The sequence below is a fragment of the Phytophthora cinnamomi genome (assembly GCF_018691715.1).
Source record: "Phytophthora cinnamomi strain GKB4 chromosome Unknown Contig0, whole genome shotgun sequence".
Taxonomy (NCBI): domain Eukaryota; phylum Oomycota; class Peronosporomycetes; order Peronosporales; family Peronosporaceae; genus Phytophthora; species Phytophthora cinnamomi.
Window position 1 is genome coordinate 4,448,751 of NW_027150933.1, and position 16,500 is coordinate 4,465,250.

A 16,500-nucleotide genomic window follows, 5' to 3' on the forward strand; every position below is an offset into this window, starting at 1 on the left:
ATCGGTGCGCGTCAAGACGCTTAGTGTCTTGACATCCGGCGTCACCGCCTCAGTCTGCCCAGCATACTGCTCTTGATGCGTCTCGGTCCCGGACCGAGACTTGCGCAGCGTTCTCCGCTTGCGCCGTCTTCTTGTTGTGGGGAGCCCGGCTCCGCACAGTTGTTCTTCTGGTCCAGGCCCGGCCGTGGACAGTTGTTCGCCGGCGGACCCTGTCCGCGGGCGCGCGGTATCAAGCCCGGCTTGACCGCATTTTCCTTCGTGCAGCCCGGCTGCACGACAGCATGCAAATTGCGTCAGTGCGGTACGTTTGCAACCGTCCGCACTGTTTGCAGCGTCAACTCCCGGAGTCGACACGCCTTTGTCACCTCGACGCCATTCATTGGCGGAGCCCCTCATTGTAACGGGGTTACACGCACAAGTGGCTACAAGCCACTTGTGATTTTAACAGATAAGATATCTGTTAAAAGTTTTAGATACTTCCCCACCTTGGTGTAAGTCACACCAATGGATACATTGAAGTGGGCCACCGCAATGAGTGGTCCACACATACCCAAAGATCCTATTGGTAGTAAGCAGCATCTTTCTGCGAATTAGAATGCAACGGCTGCTGGTCACCAGCAGCACGGAAGTAATGTGGGATGCTTCCGTTGCGGAAGGATCGGTCACTTTGCCAGAGAGTGCACGGCTCCCATGCACTGCAATGGTGGCCGTCGTGGCGATGCCGGGCATCGCCGCGAACAAACAAAAACGTGAATATCCAGTAGGCGCGGGGCGCCCTACTGGTAATGCAGTAGCGCGTGCCGACATTGGGCACGCGACACTGAGGACTGCAGCCCCCAGTGAGACTAGCTCTCACTGCAAGAAGCAAGATGACAGGCCGAACCTAGTCATCTTGAAGGTTTACTCGAAGAGAGCGAGAGACTCTCTTCGAGCTTTGGTAGATTCAGGCGCGTCGAACAACTTTGTTCGACTACGAAGCCTGTCGAGACTTGACTTCGAGGAAGTAAATGTACCTCGAAGTCTTCTGGAGGTACGACTGGCAACAGGTGCCATCGTGAAGACCGAGAAGCGCGTCGTGAACGTGCGCTTCTCGTACAAACAACGAGTGTTTGTCGAACACTTTATCGTCCTGGACCTGGACGATAAGTTCGACGTAGTAATGGGCATGCCGTGGCTTGCACGGCATGATCCGGTGATAGACTGGAAGAAGCGCACGCTCGTGCGCTTCGGACTCGACAGCGGAACAGAGAGTGATGGCCCTGTTACCGCAGCGCACGTACCAGCAGGTGCGCGCGGCTCACCAGTCGAGACAGCGCTTTATGCTGCTGTCCCGGAGTGCCCAAGTGCGCGAGGGCGCGCACAAGTGAGACCCACGTCGGCAATGCTGCCGACTTCGGAAGAAAAAGATGTGTTGGTTCCGGGAACCAACACCCACGTTCAAGCGTGTAAGGGACAGTCCCTGACCCGAAGAGGTCAGGTCGACAACTACGCGTCGGCTCCCGGAGCCGACGCACCCTCGGTCATGAGGGGCTCCGCCAATGAATGGCGTCGAGGTGACGAAGGCGTGTCGACTCCGGGAGTTGACGCTGCAAACAGTGCGAGCGGTTGCAAACGTACCGCACTGACGCAATTTGCATGCTGTCGTGCAGCCGGGCTGCACGAAGGAAAATGCGGTCAAGCCGGGCTTGATACCGCGCGCCCGCGGACAGGGTCCGCCGGCGAACAACTGTCCACGGCCGGGCCTGGACCAGAAGAACAACTGTGCGGAGCCGGGCTCCCCACAACAAGAAGACGGCGCAAGCGGAGAACGCTGCGCAAGTCTCGGTCCGGGACCGAGACGCATCAAGAGCAGTATGCTGGGCAGACTGAGGCGGTGACGCCGGATGTCGAGACACTAAGCGTCTTGACGCGCACCGATACTGGATTCCAGTATCGTGAATTGGAACTCGCTAATCCTCCGACAACGGCGTCGGAGTTGATTTCGCTTCCAGCCATGAACTGGAAGCGCTTCACACGCGACTTGCACGATTGACGCATCGAGCAAGTCTGCGTTCTTTCGAACAGCGAAAGAACGGAGAGCGAGAGCGAAGAGCTGAGGCAGCTCTTGATGGGAAGTACCACTGAGAGTGAAGACACTCTCAGTGCGAAGACGGAGCGAGAGCGCTTCGAGGAACAAGGTTGGGACTCGCTGAAGTCGAGTCCCTATTACGAATTGTTGAGGGAGTACAAGTGGAGGAATCGAAGTCCCCGCACAGTGCTCCGACGTTCTGTGTCAAAAAGCCACAGGGCGGATGGCGCATCGTTCATGCGTATAACAAGCTGAACGATGCGACGGTACCGGCGCAGACGCCGATACCGCGAAAAGATGTTATCATTGATTCGATGGCCGGGAGCACCGTTTACAGTGCTCTCGACTTGCGAGATGGATTCTATCAGATCCTAATGCGTGAGAGCGGTATCCCTCTCACGGCAGTGAGCACGCCAAGCGTCATGCTCTGGGTATGGCTAGTAATACCACAGGGGCTTAAGAACACCCCTGCGACTTTCAACAGGTGTGTGACGCACTTGTTGCGCTCAGTGCGCGACTTCGCACCGAGCTACTTCGATGATGTGTTCATCCACAGCCGAGCTGTGGACGGGAAGACCGACGTAGAGATGCACAGGTTCATCTCCGGAAGCTACTTGAGCTTATGCGAAAGCATAAGCTCTACGCGAACCTGAAGAAGTGTATCTTCGGGGCGAGCGAGATACCCGTCCTCGGGTGTCTCGTAGGAAAGAATGGTGTTCGCCCTGACCCAGAAAAGGTCAGAGTGAATGGCCAATGCCTTCAAGTGTCAAGGAACTGAGGCAGTTCCTTGGCTTGGCCACGTACTTGTGCAAGTACATGGAGGATTACGCGGGCAAGATCCGCCCGCTGTCACAACTTCTTAAGAAAGAAGCTGTGTGGAATTGGGCACCCGACTGCCAAAAGACATTCGATGCAGTCAAGCGGGGCTTGACTGAGGCGCCGATCTTGGCAGTGGCTGACCAAGATCGTCCATTTCACGTAGTGTGTGACGCATCCGATTTCGCGATCGGATGCGCGTTGATGCAGCACGATCACGAGGGCCATGATCGTGTCGTCTACTACCAATCGCGTCAGTTGAAGCCAGCTGAGCGCAACTATCCGGTACATGACAAGGAACTCCTTGCCATGAAATACGCACTCGCAAAGTTCCGAGTGTATTTGCTTGGATGGAGACCGTTTGTGGTCTACACCGACCATGCATCACTGCGCACGGCAGCGAAGTCACCACACATATCACAAAGAATGACGAGATGGCTCTCATTCTTTGCGGAGTATAACTTCCGGGTCGAATACAAACCCGGAAGATTGAATGTAGTGGCCGACGCGTTATCACGTCGGCCGGGACTACGCAGAAGCTGCTGACGTCAATGCCATTGACGCCATGCGATCGAGCAAACCCGCATCGTCTCTGCTGGACGACGTGAAGGCCGCGTACGCGCACGACGCGGACGCGAAGCTCTTGCTGGCCTATGGCACAGCGCCTTCTGACAAGGATCGTCAGAAGCTGCCCAAGCACCTTCGAGCGCGTGCACACCGCTTTCGTGTGCACGACGGACTACTGCTTTATTAATGCAGTCGACGACAACGCGGATCGCGTTGTCGTACCAAATGACCATGACCTACGACTCAGGATCATGTACGAGTATCATGATGCCCCGACTGCGGGACATCTCGGACGTGAGAAGACATACGTCCTTCTCACGCGCGACTTCTACTGGCACCACCAGTATAGTGGGTGCGCAAGTACATCCGTGCTTGCGAGGTGTGCCATCGCGTCAAGCCTGCGCCATTCGCGCAGGCTCCTTTACAATCACTACCGACTCCGTCGGAGTGTTGGAAGTCCATGTCATTGGATTTCATCTTTGGTCTTCCCCGGACAGCGGAGGGAATACCGGTGTTGTGGTCTTTGTCGACCGCTTCAGCAAGATGGTCCATCTTGCTGCGGTGCTGGTAGAGGTGACCGCGAAGCAGACGGCCCGTCTGTTCGTCGACATGGTGTTCAAACACCATGGTATGCCGACCGACATCGTGTCGGACAGAGACCCGCGCTTCACAGCACACCTGTGGCAAGAAGTGTTTACACTTCTTGGGAGCCAACTTTCAATGTCGACTGCGGACCATCCGCAGACGGACGGTCAAACCGAGCGCGTGAATCGCGTGCTCGTCGATATGTTGAAGAGCTAGGCTCACTCGTTCCAATACTGGAGCGAGTGTTTGTCGATGGCAGAGTTTGCCATCAATAACTCGGTGCATGCCTCGACCGGGTATACACCGTTTTATGTGAATGCCATGCGGCATCCCCGTCTGCCGAGTTTACTCGGAGTGGTGGCTCCCACTTTAAGTGGGGGAGGATCTACGACTGCAACACAGCAGTCGCAAAAAGCCGCTGACACCTGCACAGTGTCAGCCGCGACAACAAGGAACAAGACAACCAGGTCTGCGCGGGGCGCAGACCTTGGCAGGAAGAACCAAGGGTCAGCGCCCTGCGCTGACCCCCAGAACAAGGAAAACGAGTCTGTGCAGAGCACAGAGTCCACAAGGAACAAGGACCACGGGTCTGCGCAAGGCGCAGACACCGCAAAGAAGAACGCAGAGGCCGGGCCTCTTGCGGAGAGCGAGCTGAATGACTTGAACTCGGATGCAATCAACTTCCTTACCAAAAGACAAGCCGTGATTCGGTTTGTCCAAGATGCAATAGCAGTTTCTGTTGATCAACAGAAGCTGAACGCAGACAATGTGGGCAGAGGCAACACAAATGAATTTAAAGTTAGTTCATTGGTTTTGTTAGCTACTCAAAACCTGCCTAAACATGCAGTTTCGGATTTCGGAGCAAGCAAGCTTGTTCCGCGCTTCATTGGGCCGTTCACTGTGTCGGCACGGCGACGCTTACACGCTAGACATACCGTCTAGCATGCGCCTCCATCCGACCTTTTACGTCGGACGGCTCAAGCCGTACCTACGGCACGAGCCACCTAGCTCGGCTGACCCGAAGCCTCGGCAGGAGCCGAGGCAGAAGCGGAAGCCTTGGCCTCGGCGACGAGCAGACGCGCTGGAGCAACTCCTTCACCCGGGTCCCCAACTCGACCTGGATATTCGAGGCGGTCTGCGAGACCGCCGCGACTTGGGCCTTCTGGTTCGCCAGCTCCTGTTTCAGGGCGTCGAACTCAGCGCCCTGCAGACGCTCCACGGCGGTCACCCGGTCGTGGAGAGGCGCATACTGATCAGCCCGGGGCTGATCATACCCGGGGCGTGTTCCCACCCCCGCCACCGCCGATCCGTGACGTCCGCGGCTCAACCCGCTGGATTGTTGAGCGGATTGTTGACCATAGTATCCCGAAAACGAACCCTCAAGGGGCTCGTTTTCGTATTCGTTGGAGAGGATTTCCTCCCCATCAAGATACATGGGAGCCGCGGAACGTCTTGCTGGAGGACGTTCCAGAAATGGTGAGGGCGTACGAGGAGCAGTGCGCGCTGGTGCAGCGGAAGTAGTACGAGCGCTGCGGTCATCGCCAGCGCCAGAACCCTCACGTGCTAAGAACTTAGCACGGAGCTCTTTGAGACTCTCGGGCACACGGAACGACGTGTACCCGTGCAGATCGCGGTCGCTCAAGCGGACCGCGCCTGAGAAGCACTTCGTGCACTGAAAGCCCTCGGGCACAGCGCACGGCACATTTGCCTCCTCAGCAGCAACGTGGAGTTGTTCCAACTTTCCACGCTTCGAGTACGTCTCGAAGCGATCACGCGCTTGCTTAATCCGATCACGGTAAGCACTCGGCTTCTTGTTGAAGTTCTCAACAAAGGCGTTCAACTTTGACAAAGTGCCTGCCATTCGGGCACTTTGCTGCGAGAAGATGTCTTCTTGCTTTGAAACCATCGGAGCTCATGGAAGAGTCCGATGTAATAATCGCGCCTTTGATGCGTTTCCGCATCAAAGTGCAGCTCGGCAGCCACAGCGTCATCTTTGATGGCGCTGCATACGTATAACGGCACCTCATTCGGAGGCACCGAGTTCCCATACCGGTCCGAGATCTCGGACGCGGACCGCATCCACGGATCGCGCGCTGCAGGCGCAGCGCGCGGAGTACTGAGAGCCCCAGCGGAAGCGAGTGGGGTATCGCTCTCAGTACGCGAACGCTTCGAACTCGAAGCGTCCGATTCGTCCCCTTCACGCGGGCGAATGTTCTTGGCATGAGGGTCGAGTGATTCGCTCGACACTGAGTCTTTGCGCTTTGAGGGCGAGTCCTCCTCACCCTCCATATCTTCATCGTCGTCGTCGAAGTCGACGACGTCGCCGTACTTCGCCTTCTGGCGTTCGAAGCAGTCGTCGATGGAGAGATGACTCCCCACCGACTTAGAAGACTTCTTCTGAGGCGCGCTCATCGTTGAATGAGCGCGGATTTCTTCTCCAAACGCGGAGAATTGACGAATGGTCAATTCCAAAAGATTGACGTGCGTGGGCCCTGCGCGTCTAACCTTAAGGGGGGGGGGGGTGTAACGGGGTTACACGCACAAGTGGCTACAAGCCACTTGTGAATTTAACAGATAGGTTATCTGTTAAAAGTTTTAGATACTTCCTCACATTAGTGTAAGTCACACCAATGGATACATTGAAGTGGGCCACCGCAATGAGTGGTCCACACATACCCAAAGATCCTATTGGTAGTAAGCAGCATCTTTCTACCAATTAGAGACGTGCATATTGGAGGGGCTCTGACAGCCAGCTGCTGTCAACCCCTTTATAGATGATAAACAGTTTTAGCAGTTTTAGAAGGAAGATCAATTTACAGACAATACAGTTCTCATTTTACCTTAACTAAGTCACTTGGAATCCTATCTTACTTAACTTATATTTGTGTATTCAAGTATAACTAACTCAAGTTATTACTAAGTACCTACGCTTCCTCATACACGTAGCGCGGTGTGTAAGCAAAAGTAGTGAGTCAAGTTAGACCCACTACACCTGGTAGCACTTCGTAGTCCGTCCAACGACCGACTGCTTGACGTTCGTACGAGGAGTACGAACGCGGAGCTGAGAACCACATGAGCACGGAGGTGCCCATGGAGGACTGTGATATATGCCAGAATTTTTTATAAGGTTGGTTGATATGTCAATATAAACTATAAGGTAAAAGTGTTGCTGAAACATGCGAATCGGTCGAAAACCTGCTGGTTAGAGGCTCTCAATGCACCACACACATGTTATGTCGAACACAAATTACGTTTGATTGTGGTCGTTTTTCTAGACACAAGACTCTTACTGCTTGAGCGCCTGATTTATATACGTTCCAAAAGTTTATACTTTTTTATTGAATTAGTGAAGTATATATACTTCATGTTAGTTTTGCTGACAAATCCCAATGATTCCAACAGCGCTGCATTGTCGCGGGACTAACCTGACTCCGGGCCGTCTCGCACCACATTAGGGAAGTGAGGAGGTCGACTTTGTATGGATTATCTACTTCTACTAAGCGATCCAAAGCAAGGAGCATTTTCTGCGATAGTACTTGCCTCTTGACACAATGGATAATGCCTTGATCCATCGGTTGCACATTGGTCGTGGTGTTTGGCGGTGACTTCTCCACTCGCTCATTGTGGAGTATTAGACCCGTTTCATCGTGAGATGAAGTGTTATATACCACTGGTAGACTACAGTATGGCAGCAGTGTAGAGTGCTAATATACGGTACGATATCTGTTTCTGCTTTACCAGCCGATTTTCATCATTGGCTATTTTCTGGAATTCTGCGAAAGTCTCGCAGCCTGCGCATCGCAGGCTTTGAATATGTTTACATTATCTCTCGTAATCATCGAGTAAAAATAGGGTACGGGTTTGTATCACGAACTCCGGGTCATTTTGCACATGCAAGATGGAAACTTTCCAGATAAAGTATCTGAGATACAAGTTAGATATAAGGGTAATTTTCGCCGTAGATTCTGATTTTGGTCTCAGATGTGACGAATTCGACGTCGTTATCGATATATAGCCGCTTGGATGTCGTCTGGCCAAATGTTTTGGGAAATGGCTCCAGTAGATCATCAATCAAAACATGAGCACAGCATTGGCTCAATCCTGTGAATCATACAGAAAAAACATATGGATGCATGGGAAAGGCAACTATGTTGACGTTGAAGCCCAGATTCAAATATTTTAACAGATCCGGACAAATTCAAATCCCCTTATAGTATCTAAGAGGTTTTAATGTTGTGATCATTGTTGCCCATTCTGTATCCATGTGTCAAACATAATATCTCACAGTATTAACGGCGCCTATCAAGAAGAAGGCTCCGAAGCAAAGCCTTGGCAGGCTAGAAGCTCTCCTGGTGTCAATACTCGCCCAACTTCAGTTGACGTACGCTTACTATAAAGCTGAAACACTGTAGTTTCATGCTCCGTTGATGTTGCTTTTTAGACTTGGTTTCTATTATGGCACCATTTTGTTGGTGATGCCGTGAAGGATGGATTTGGTGGCAAGGAACCCATACATTGCTCGACAAGCTTGTTTGAGGTGAAATGTAGTACGCTAGAACGACAAGAACCGTGGGGTCATTTTGTGGGCAACAGTGTCTTCGGTCGACAAATATTGATAAAGCTATGACCAAGGCACAGCTTAAGTTACAAATTACGGTACAGACACTTCTTGGCTAGTACTGTACAATAATAAATACAGAAGTCCCGGCCAAAAAGTACTGCCCAGGACGAAATTCACTTCGCACAAACTTGTATATCGATGGGAGTATGCAAACCAGTTCCTCCTGGATCCAGGAGCAACTATGGTAGCTTCTTGTGTCCGCCTGTTTGGAAGAGTGAAACGTTTAATTTCGGGCGCTAGTTTCTTCAGGAGTAATTTCGGACGCGCGATTCGGTTTCGAAGACTATCACAAATCGAAGCCGAGCCAAAACCTCTTTGGGAGTCAGCTTCGGACGATTCGATTCGACATGTATCGATTCTTTCAGTCGGCCCGAAAATAGTCAGACGTAAAAACAACACCTAGTACGACGATGAAATCAGCCTGAAATTGTTTTTGAATCGTACCTATTCGCAATTGGCCTAACAAACTGTCGTCCCGCCTTCGGTGATGGAGAAGGCCCATGCAACGAAGCGCGCCCCGACAGCGGCGGAGAAGTGGCCGGCGCGCCGCATGTGTGTGTTGCAGAGGAGCGAGAGTCGGCTGGTCGTCGCTCAAAGAGCCGGCGCCGACGCTGAACCAGCAGCTGGCCTAGCCAGGGTGGAGACGGTCCTTATGTAGTACTTATGTAGTACTACAGTAGTGTATACAGTAGATAACCGCGCACTACCGTTTACCGTATGTAGTGTATACAGTAGATAACCGCGCACTACCGTTTACCGTATGTATTAATACATACTTGTGCTAAGTCACCCGAGCGAACTCTTTGAAAAACCTTACGAGGTTTTTTGCTTGACTTGATTATGACTGGGAAAATGTGTTTCACTGGGCCCGATTATTACGGTACTACTGTTGTTGAGATGTTTTCCAGCCAGACTGCAAAATGGCCCGTCCGTGGGGTATGTGGCTAATTCAAGGCTGCGTTGCGACACCAACAGCTCTACAGAACGCAGCAGCAGCTCGTGGCCCACAACATCTTCCACTCAGCAAGTTACATCCAAGACAGCAAGTCGTCTTTTGCCCGAAATGACCACCGAACCAGCAATGCGACTGTGCAGCGTCCTCCTGGTGGCCATCATCGCTCTCCATGCAGGCGGCAGTGTTGCCTTCGCAGCGGCTGAGCCGACAATTCCCCAATTGGCTATCGCGGACCGTACTCAGCCCTTTGGCGCGTTGCAGATCGACAGCCCAAGAAAACGGTTTCTAAGAACCGCCGGTACGGCTGCTGTGGAAGACATAGCTGAAGACGAGGAGCGGGCCTGGGAGTTCCTAAAGCAGATTATGGCCAAGATTCATCCTCCGACGTATATTCGGGCAGACGGAACGTTCAACAAAGCTTATGTATTGAAGCTGGTGAACGATCAAGTGTACCGCAAAGAGACTTTCGCGTACTGGGCTACGGCGAATCTTGGTGTTGAGCACTTAAAGAATTCGCTTGGGAACTTGGAAAGACCGGGTGGAGAGTTACTGGTCAAGGAATACGACATGTATCTGAAGGGGCTTTGAAAAGGCTACTACTTCGTAGTAACGGATCTACTTGTAGAGCTGCGTGTTAGTACCCACGTTTTGGTGCACGCAGTCGATTGCTGAAGGTAGTGAATATCTACGTTTTCATCAGCCTCCGTGCCCAGAAAGTTCTTCGTTCGCTTCCTTATCCTAGTTGCTCTGACGCTGATTGTTCTGCTTCGGTCGCCTCGCCCAATGGTTTTTCACACGCTTGCTGCATGTACGGCCAGAAGGCCAACATCAGAAGGTCGATACCAACTTGTAAAAGGGCACGATACTGTTGCTACCTGCAGCGAGCGCTTCGCGGGTGTTTTTGATACGCTCTCGGGTACGAGTCTAGGTACGTCACTTTTCGCTGTAGTTTTTCAGCTCGAGCTTCCGCTTGTGCTCGTCTACCTTCTCTTTTACGACGCGGTCCACGAGCTTTGGCGTCACGACGACTTCATCCTGCGCGTACACGATGCTCTGCATGTACAGCATCATCTTGGCGATCTCTCGGCCACTCATGCCGGTTGTCATATCTCCGTACTGCGCCATCACGCTCGCGTCAACAACAGGAGGTAACACACTGACAGCCGCCTTGTCAGGTTTGCCCGTCAAACTCGAGGATTTCGTTGCGGTAGGCGGTGCAGCGAGAGATGCAACGTACTCGTTAAAGTACATCTGCAGCAGACGCACGCGCTCCCTGGTCTCCGGCAAGTCGAAGTGGAGGGTGTCGTCGATGCGGTCAGTCACAGCAGTATCGAGATCTTCCGGCCGGTTCGTCGCGACGACCAGCATGAACTTCTTGGACTGTGTGCCCGTGTGATACAGCAGCGCATTCAGTGCATTCCGCATAGCTTCACTCATGTGCGTCTTTCGTGTGGCTCGGCAGCCGAGGAAAGCTTCGGCTTCATCAACGAAGATTAATACGCCGCGAGGAGACGAGTTCGCCCATTTAAAGAGAGCGTGAAGCTCTGTGACCGCGTCAGAACCCAGTGGACCCACGTCACCACCACTCAAGATCGCGTAGTCCATGCCTGACGCCCTAGCTAGCCGCCTGGCAACCATGGTTTTGCCAGTTCCGGGAGGTCCGTACAGCAACAAGTGACGGTATGGTGCCCCGTGTAACATTGCATTGCGAGTCGACCGCGCAATTTCGAAGACACGAGTCTCCAGCGTGCTGCGTAGCACCACGTCGGCCAATTCATCTTGGCCCTTGGCCGCATTCCGACGAAATAGAGCTCTGAAAAGCCAAACGCCCCAGCCGAGCGGGAAGTTTCACGCACAAGCGAAGGTTTTCCAAGCCGCTGCTCAATCAGCTTGCCAACGATACGAATGGCTTCCCTGCTCAGGTAGATCCCAGCCGCCAGCGCCACGAACCCGCCCACAAACTTGGTCAACTTTTGTTTGTCCGCTAGCAGCACCGAGATGCCTTGTCCGAGGTTGTCGAACGTGGACTGCAGAGCCTGCATAAGCTTGACGCGGTCGGCTTCAAGTCGCTGTTGTAGCTGCGCCATCTCGATGTCCTGGTTCGCTCGTTGCTGTCGAATCCGCCCTTCCACATCAATCGCTGCCTTCTCCAGCGTCGTGTTGCGCTCCAACAGAGCTCGAGCATGATCCGCTGCAAGCTGCTTCTCCTTCAACACCTCCTCCGTCTCCCGCCGGGCTCTCTCGATACGAATATTCGATTCTTCTTGCAGCTGCACTAGGTCGCGATTCTGGTCTCGACGCGCCGCGTCCTCTTCCAGCATCCGCTTCTGTTCCAGCACGTGCTTCTCGTTCTGCACCTGCAGCTCATGGTCGCGCTTCAGGTCGAGCGTCTTGCGCTCCTCCTTCCCGCGCACACGCGCTTCCTCGATCAGCTTCTCCGTGTTGGCCACCTCCGCCTCTGCGATCAACCGCTTCTGCACCAATTGAGCGCTCGCTTCCTGCTCCAGATACCCCTGCAGCTCGTCTATCTTCTGCTGCTGGACGACCGTGAGGTGCCGGAGCTGTAGAATCTCCTCCTGTTGGGCTCTCGAGTTGCGGATGAGCTGCTGGGTGGCGCCCAGGTTGTGCATGTAGAGCGCGTCCTTATCCACAATGTGGAAGTCCTGCAGCGCGACCTTGCCGCGCCCGTCGCGGTCGAACACGAAGCGCTCGGGCAGCACTTGCACAGCTTGGGGTGCCACAGTCCGGAGCTCGGGGCCGAGGATACCCAGCTGGGTAGTACGCCCCACCACCGAGTCGTACTTGAACTCGTAGCGCTTGAGCTCCAGCTTGCTCAGCAGCTCCAGACTCTCGGACAGGTTGGCCGCCTGCACGTTCTGCAGCGCGTCCTTGTACTGCTCCACCGTCACGTTGGCCGTGAAGCCGCCGCCGCGTCTGGAATTCCGGTACGAGCTTCGACCGGCTGAGGCGGCAGCGCTCAGCGTTGCAATTGTGACGCACGCAAGTAGAACGCGTGACCAATGTCTCGTGCGTGTAGGTAGAATCGAGGTGGGCGGCATTATTGGCGATGGCGTCTGAGCTGGTCGATTGAGATAGTGTCTGGCCCCAAGTGCATGACCTTTCGAGCAGCTAAAAGATCCTTTGTTCGAAACGACTAGCCCAACCTAGCCCTCGTTCTACGCTTTCGTTCTACCTTTTTGGAGTTCTACAATTATTGGTACTCAAAATAATATATAATATTAATTAATTAAAATTATTAGAATTAGCAAATGATAGAGTAGTTCGGTGCACCGCAACCATGGCCAGCTCCGTAAGCAAAACGCTGCCTTGGCATCGTAATCCAGAGCTTGCCGTCGATGGGGTTGATGCAGTGCATCGGATGCGTGGAAGCGGATAAACGGTTGGGCATTTTCACTTTTGCTCGACAAGAGCAACACCACCCAACTCACTCTACCAATTTTCAGCATGCCGTACGCACGTATCACCAGCAACGTCTCCAAGGCCGGTGTGGACACTGTCGTAGCCAGTTCCGCCATCGCCCAGACGCTGAATGAGCAGTGGGGCGTCCCTGCTCCCTTCATGATGGTGCAGCTGGAACTCGAGGTCCCCACGCTGCTGCAGCTGAACGACGAGGTACTGCAGCACACCCGGCAATTGTTGTTCGTTGCGTGTGTGGATGCTAATCTTGTCGCTGTTCCAGCCGGCGGCCTACGTGCACGCACGCACGATTGGACTGACTTCGGATCAGAAGCCGAAGACCATTGCGGCGTTGACCCAGACTGTGTCCGAACAGCTCAAGATGGCAACGGAGCGCGTGTATGTCGTCTTGGAGGACATCAAGGTCGGCAACTGGGGCGCCAACGGCGTCACCGTCATCCCTCCTGCCAAGAAGTAGACGCATACGACCTCGCTGTGGAGACCGAAGTAGGGCATTTGGGCAGGGCAGCATCAATGCTGCTTGCTGCACATAATGCATGTACACCTCGTTGCCTGCATAATCAAACTCTCATCGTAAACACCAGCATTCACGGATTTTGGTAGTAATATCGATTTCGCCTCAAAGTAATATTGATAATTCGGGAGACGATTTTCATTTCCTAACTTTTTTGCTATTACTATTTGGGTCATAAAAAGTAATATTAATAACATAGTTACTAATCGTAAAATCAAACTACTAAAACGCCCTTACCATAGATTCCGTTCGCATTTCCTCATCCGCTCAATATCTACGTCGTTGTGATGAAGAATTAGCTGGCGCTGGGCTCGCTCATTGCTTGTGTGTGTGCGGAGAGGGCTCAATACAAACGAACCTGTCGAAAAGACTGTTGAAAACCTGTTGAGGAGCAACGGGCGTCCCGAGTTCGGGAGGGTTTGTAATGGCCAATATCAGCCAGAATCCCAACAACAGATTTACGACTCGCTGTTGCTTGAATACGGTTGTCAGATTCCGTGAGAGTAGATTCATCCACCTCCGTAGCCTGCCTCGACACAGATATCCCTTGGCTGCTTGCTGGGGAGGGTTCACCGTCCGGTTGATCTTTATTCTTGAAAGTTAGAACGCACCCTGGACTGTAAAAGCTACGCATAGAGGTGGCCGCGTTAGATGCTAGCAAACCATAGACCCTAGTAGTGCTAGCCGAACCGTTTGGAAAGCTCAGCCTCGCCCCAGAGTTCATTGCTGCAGATATGATGAACAGGATGACCGCAGTTGCAACACGGCGCCGTTTCCGTCATTTCAGGCAAACAGCAATCGGTCTTGGAGCACCTCATCGGACCCGGTTGCGATTTTCAGGAGGAAACGCAAATGAGCGGGAGAATACGACAGAACATCTCGGCAACCACCCATTGCGCGTCCTTTGAAGATATTGACCTTGACCTTCAACCTGGAATTTAATAGGATATTTAGTAGTTTTTAGTACTAATATCGTGGACCAGTTCCAAGAAGTTCATGAGGAACACAAGCGAAGATCTCGCCGGTGGACGATGCATCTCAAAGCGGATGACGGTGTGGTGCCAGATCGGGAGAGCGACAATCGTATATAGATGTCACACCCGCGCGTCCAGAAGGGTGTCACGAATGTGGCACATCCCTAGTTGTCCGCTAACCCTGTTCTCCGTCGGCAGACTCACCAAGGACCGGGCCTGCTCGACGTTCGAGAGCGACGGATCCTTCACGGACGTAAGGGTCTCTGCAGCCTGGAGCTGCTCGCGAAGGCAAAGGGCTGTTCAGCTAAGCATGACACCGGAATCCTGACGAGGCCAATGCGCTAGCTCGAAGAGATCGCAAAGGGGATCACCACGTCGTACCCTGGCCCCGACTTGTCACATTGCATGGCAGTCTAGACGCCATCGTCAAGAAGGGCTACAATGTCTGGCATCGGACGACGTCATGAGCAGCAGTGGGAGTGTGCGACGATGCTCCTCGGCCACGCGAGTGAGCTACATGGAAGTCGTCTCCAAACCGTGCGAAGCAAAGTGTCATGGAAGTGGTTCACAGCGATGTGTGCGGCCTCGTCAACGCGTCTACGTTTGCGTGCAAGCGCTACTTCTGTCACGTTCATCGACGACAAGTCGCACCGGTGGTGTATCTTGATGAAGCAGTCGGAGGTGGCCGCCGTTCGTCTGAGTTCGGTTGTTGGCTGAAACGCAGACCGGCTAAGCGTGTAAAACTCCGGAGCGACAACGGTGGCAGTACACTTCGCGCGAGATGGCCAGTTCTGCAGCGACCGTGGTATCGTGCAGAAGTGTCACGCCGCGACTACGCCACAGCCTGAATCGGCGTGGAAACGACGAACCGGACGCTGAGTGGCGTAAGCGTGATACGCCGTGCTGTTGACAGCCGGTAGGTTACTGGGGTGAAGCGGTGAGCGACAGCACACGTCTCTCCGAGAACCGCGTCCGACACGCGCCATTATGCCACGACAAGTCGCCAACAAGTTTGACAGGAAAGAAGCCACCTGCTGGCGTAACCCAAGGCTGTTTGAGTTGCCACGCGTACGTGCTGGTCCCGAAGGCGAGAAGCGGTCAAGTTTGACGCCGGTCAGGTGCGGCCGGTTCCTGGGGAATACTCGGAGCACGAGAAAGCGTATCGGTTTGAAGAGATGAGAGCGTTCGCGGTGTGGGTGGTGAGCCGCGACGCGCAGTTCATGGAAGACGTCTTCGACGGTGGGGAACGCAATAGCTACGAAGTTGAGGTGGTGATTGGTCTTCCAGATGAAGACGATGAAGATGCCACGGAAGAGACTCCGTCGAGATCGGATAAGGACAAGTGAGGATGAGAAGCGCACGGATGAAGACTCTGAACCCGGCAGCAAGCGACACCCGCGGACGCAGTCACTAGAAGAAGCCGTGGAGGTGCCGAGACTGGCAGAAGCTGATATGCGCTGCAGAATGGACGCTTCGAACGCCGATGAGATGTCTGCGGCGGCCCAAAGAGTCGAGATTTTGAGGGGTATGTCGTGGATTCAGTGGAAGAGATGCCGACACGTTCAAGTCGGCGATGAACAGCGACGAGCGCATGCCAAGGGGAAATACATGCGACTCGTGGTACGACTCGCTGCTCAAGAACAAGACGTGGGAAGTGGTGCCACCGCCGTAGACGCGGCACATCGGCAACAGGATGGGTTTCGCGTAAGGAGAACTCAGGCTGGAGAGGTCGAACGGGTCCAAGGCGTCATGTGTGCAAGGGGTTCTTCTCGCAGAAGTACGGCATCGACTACGACGAGCTCTAGTTCACAGTGGCGGAACTTCACGGATCCGGGTCGCGCTGAGTTTGGCCGCGTGCATGGTCTCGCTGCATCAGATGGATGAAGACGGCGTCTCCTGAATGGCGGCGGACGAAGAAGATCTACATGGTGCAACCGGACGATACGTCGATGAAGACCACCG

At 53.7% G+C, this 16,500-nt stretch overlaps 4 protein-coding genes across 4 annotated transcripts; 3 read left to right on the forward strand and 1 right to left on the reverse strand.

The window, feature by feature from the left end:
* Positions 1-9,738: 9,738 nt before the first annotated feature.
* On the forward strand, positions 9,739-10,200 carry IUM83_02260 (putative secreted RxLR effector protein; the record flags this gene model as incomplete). Its single annotated transcript, XM_067926163.1, has 1 exon — positions 9,739-10,200. The coding sequence occupies one exon, from the start codon at positions 9,739-9,741 to the stop codon at positions 10,198-10,200; it is 462 nt and encodes a 153-aa protein (XP_067800979.1).
* A 345-nt stretch (positions 10,201-10,545) lies between these two features.
* Positions 10,546-12,671, reverse strand: IUM83_02261 (atpase family aaa domain-containing protein 3-b-like; the record flags this gene model as incomplete). The annotated part of the gene is made up of 2 exons (XM_067926164.1): positions 10,546-11,397; positions 11,469-12,671. 2 exons carry the CDS (start codon positions 12,669-12,671, stop codon positions 10,546-10,548), a joined length of 2,055 nt encoding a protein of 684 aa, XP_067800807.1.
* A 406-nt stretch (positions 12,672-13,077) lies between these two features.
* On the forward strand, positions 13,078-13,507 carry IUM83_02262 (ATLS1-like light-inducible protein; the record flags this gene model as incomplete). The annotated part of the gene is made up of 2 exons (XM_067926165.1): positions 13,078-13,245; positions 13,313-13,507. The coding sequence occupies 2 exons, from the start codon at positions 13,078-13,080 to the stop codon at positions 13,505-13,507; spliced, it is 363 nt and encodes a 120-aa protein (XP_067800810.1).
* Positions 13,508-15,713: 2,206 nt separating this feature from the next.
* Positions 15,714-16,210, forward strand: IUM83_02263 (Gag-pol Polyprotein; the record flags this gene model as incomplete). The annotated part of the gene is made up of 2 exons (XM_067926166.1): positions 15,714-15,880; positions 16,081-16,210. 2 exons carry the CDS (start codon positions 15,714-15,716, stop codon positions 16,208-16,210), a joined length of 297 nt encoding a protein of 98 aa, XP_067800980.1.
* Between the last annotated feature and the right edge of the window lie 290 nt (positions 16,211-16,500).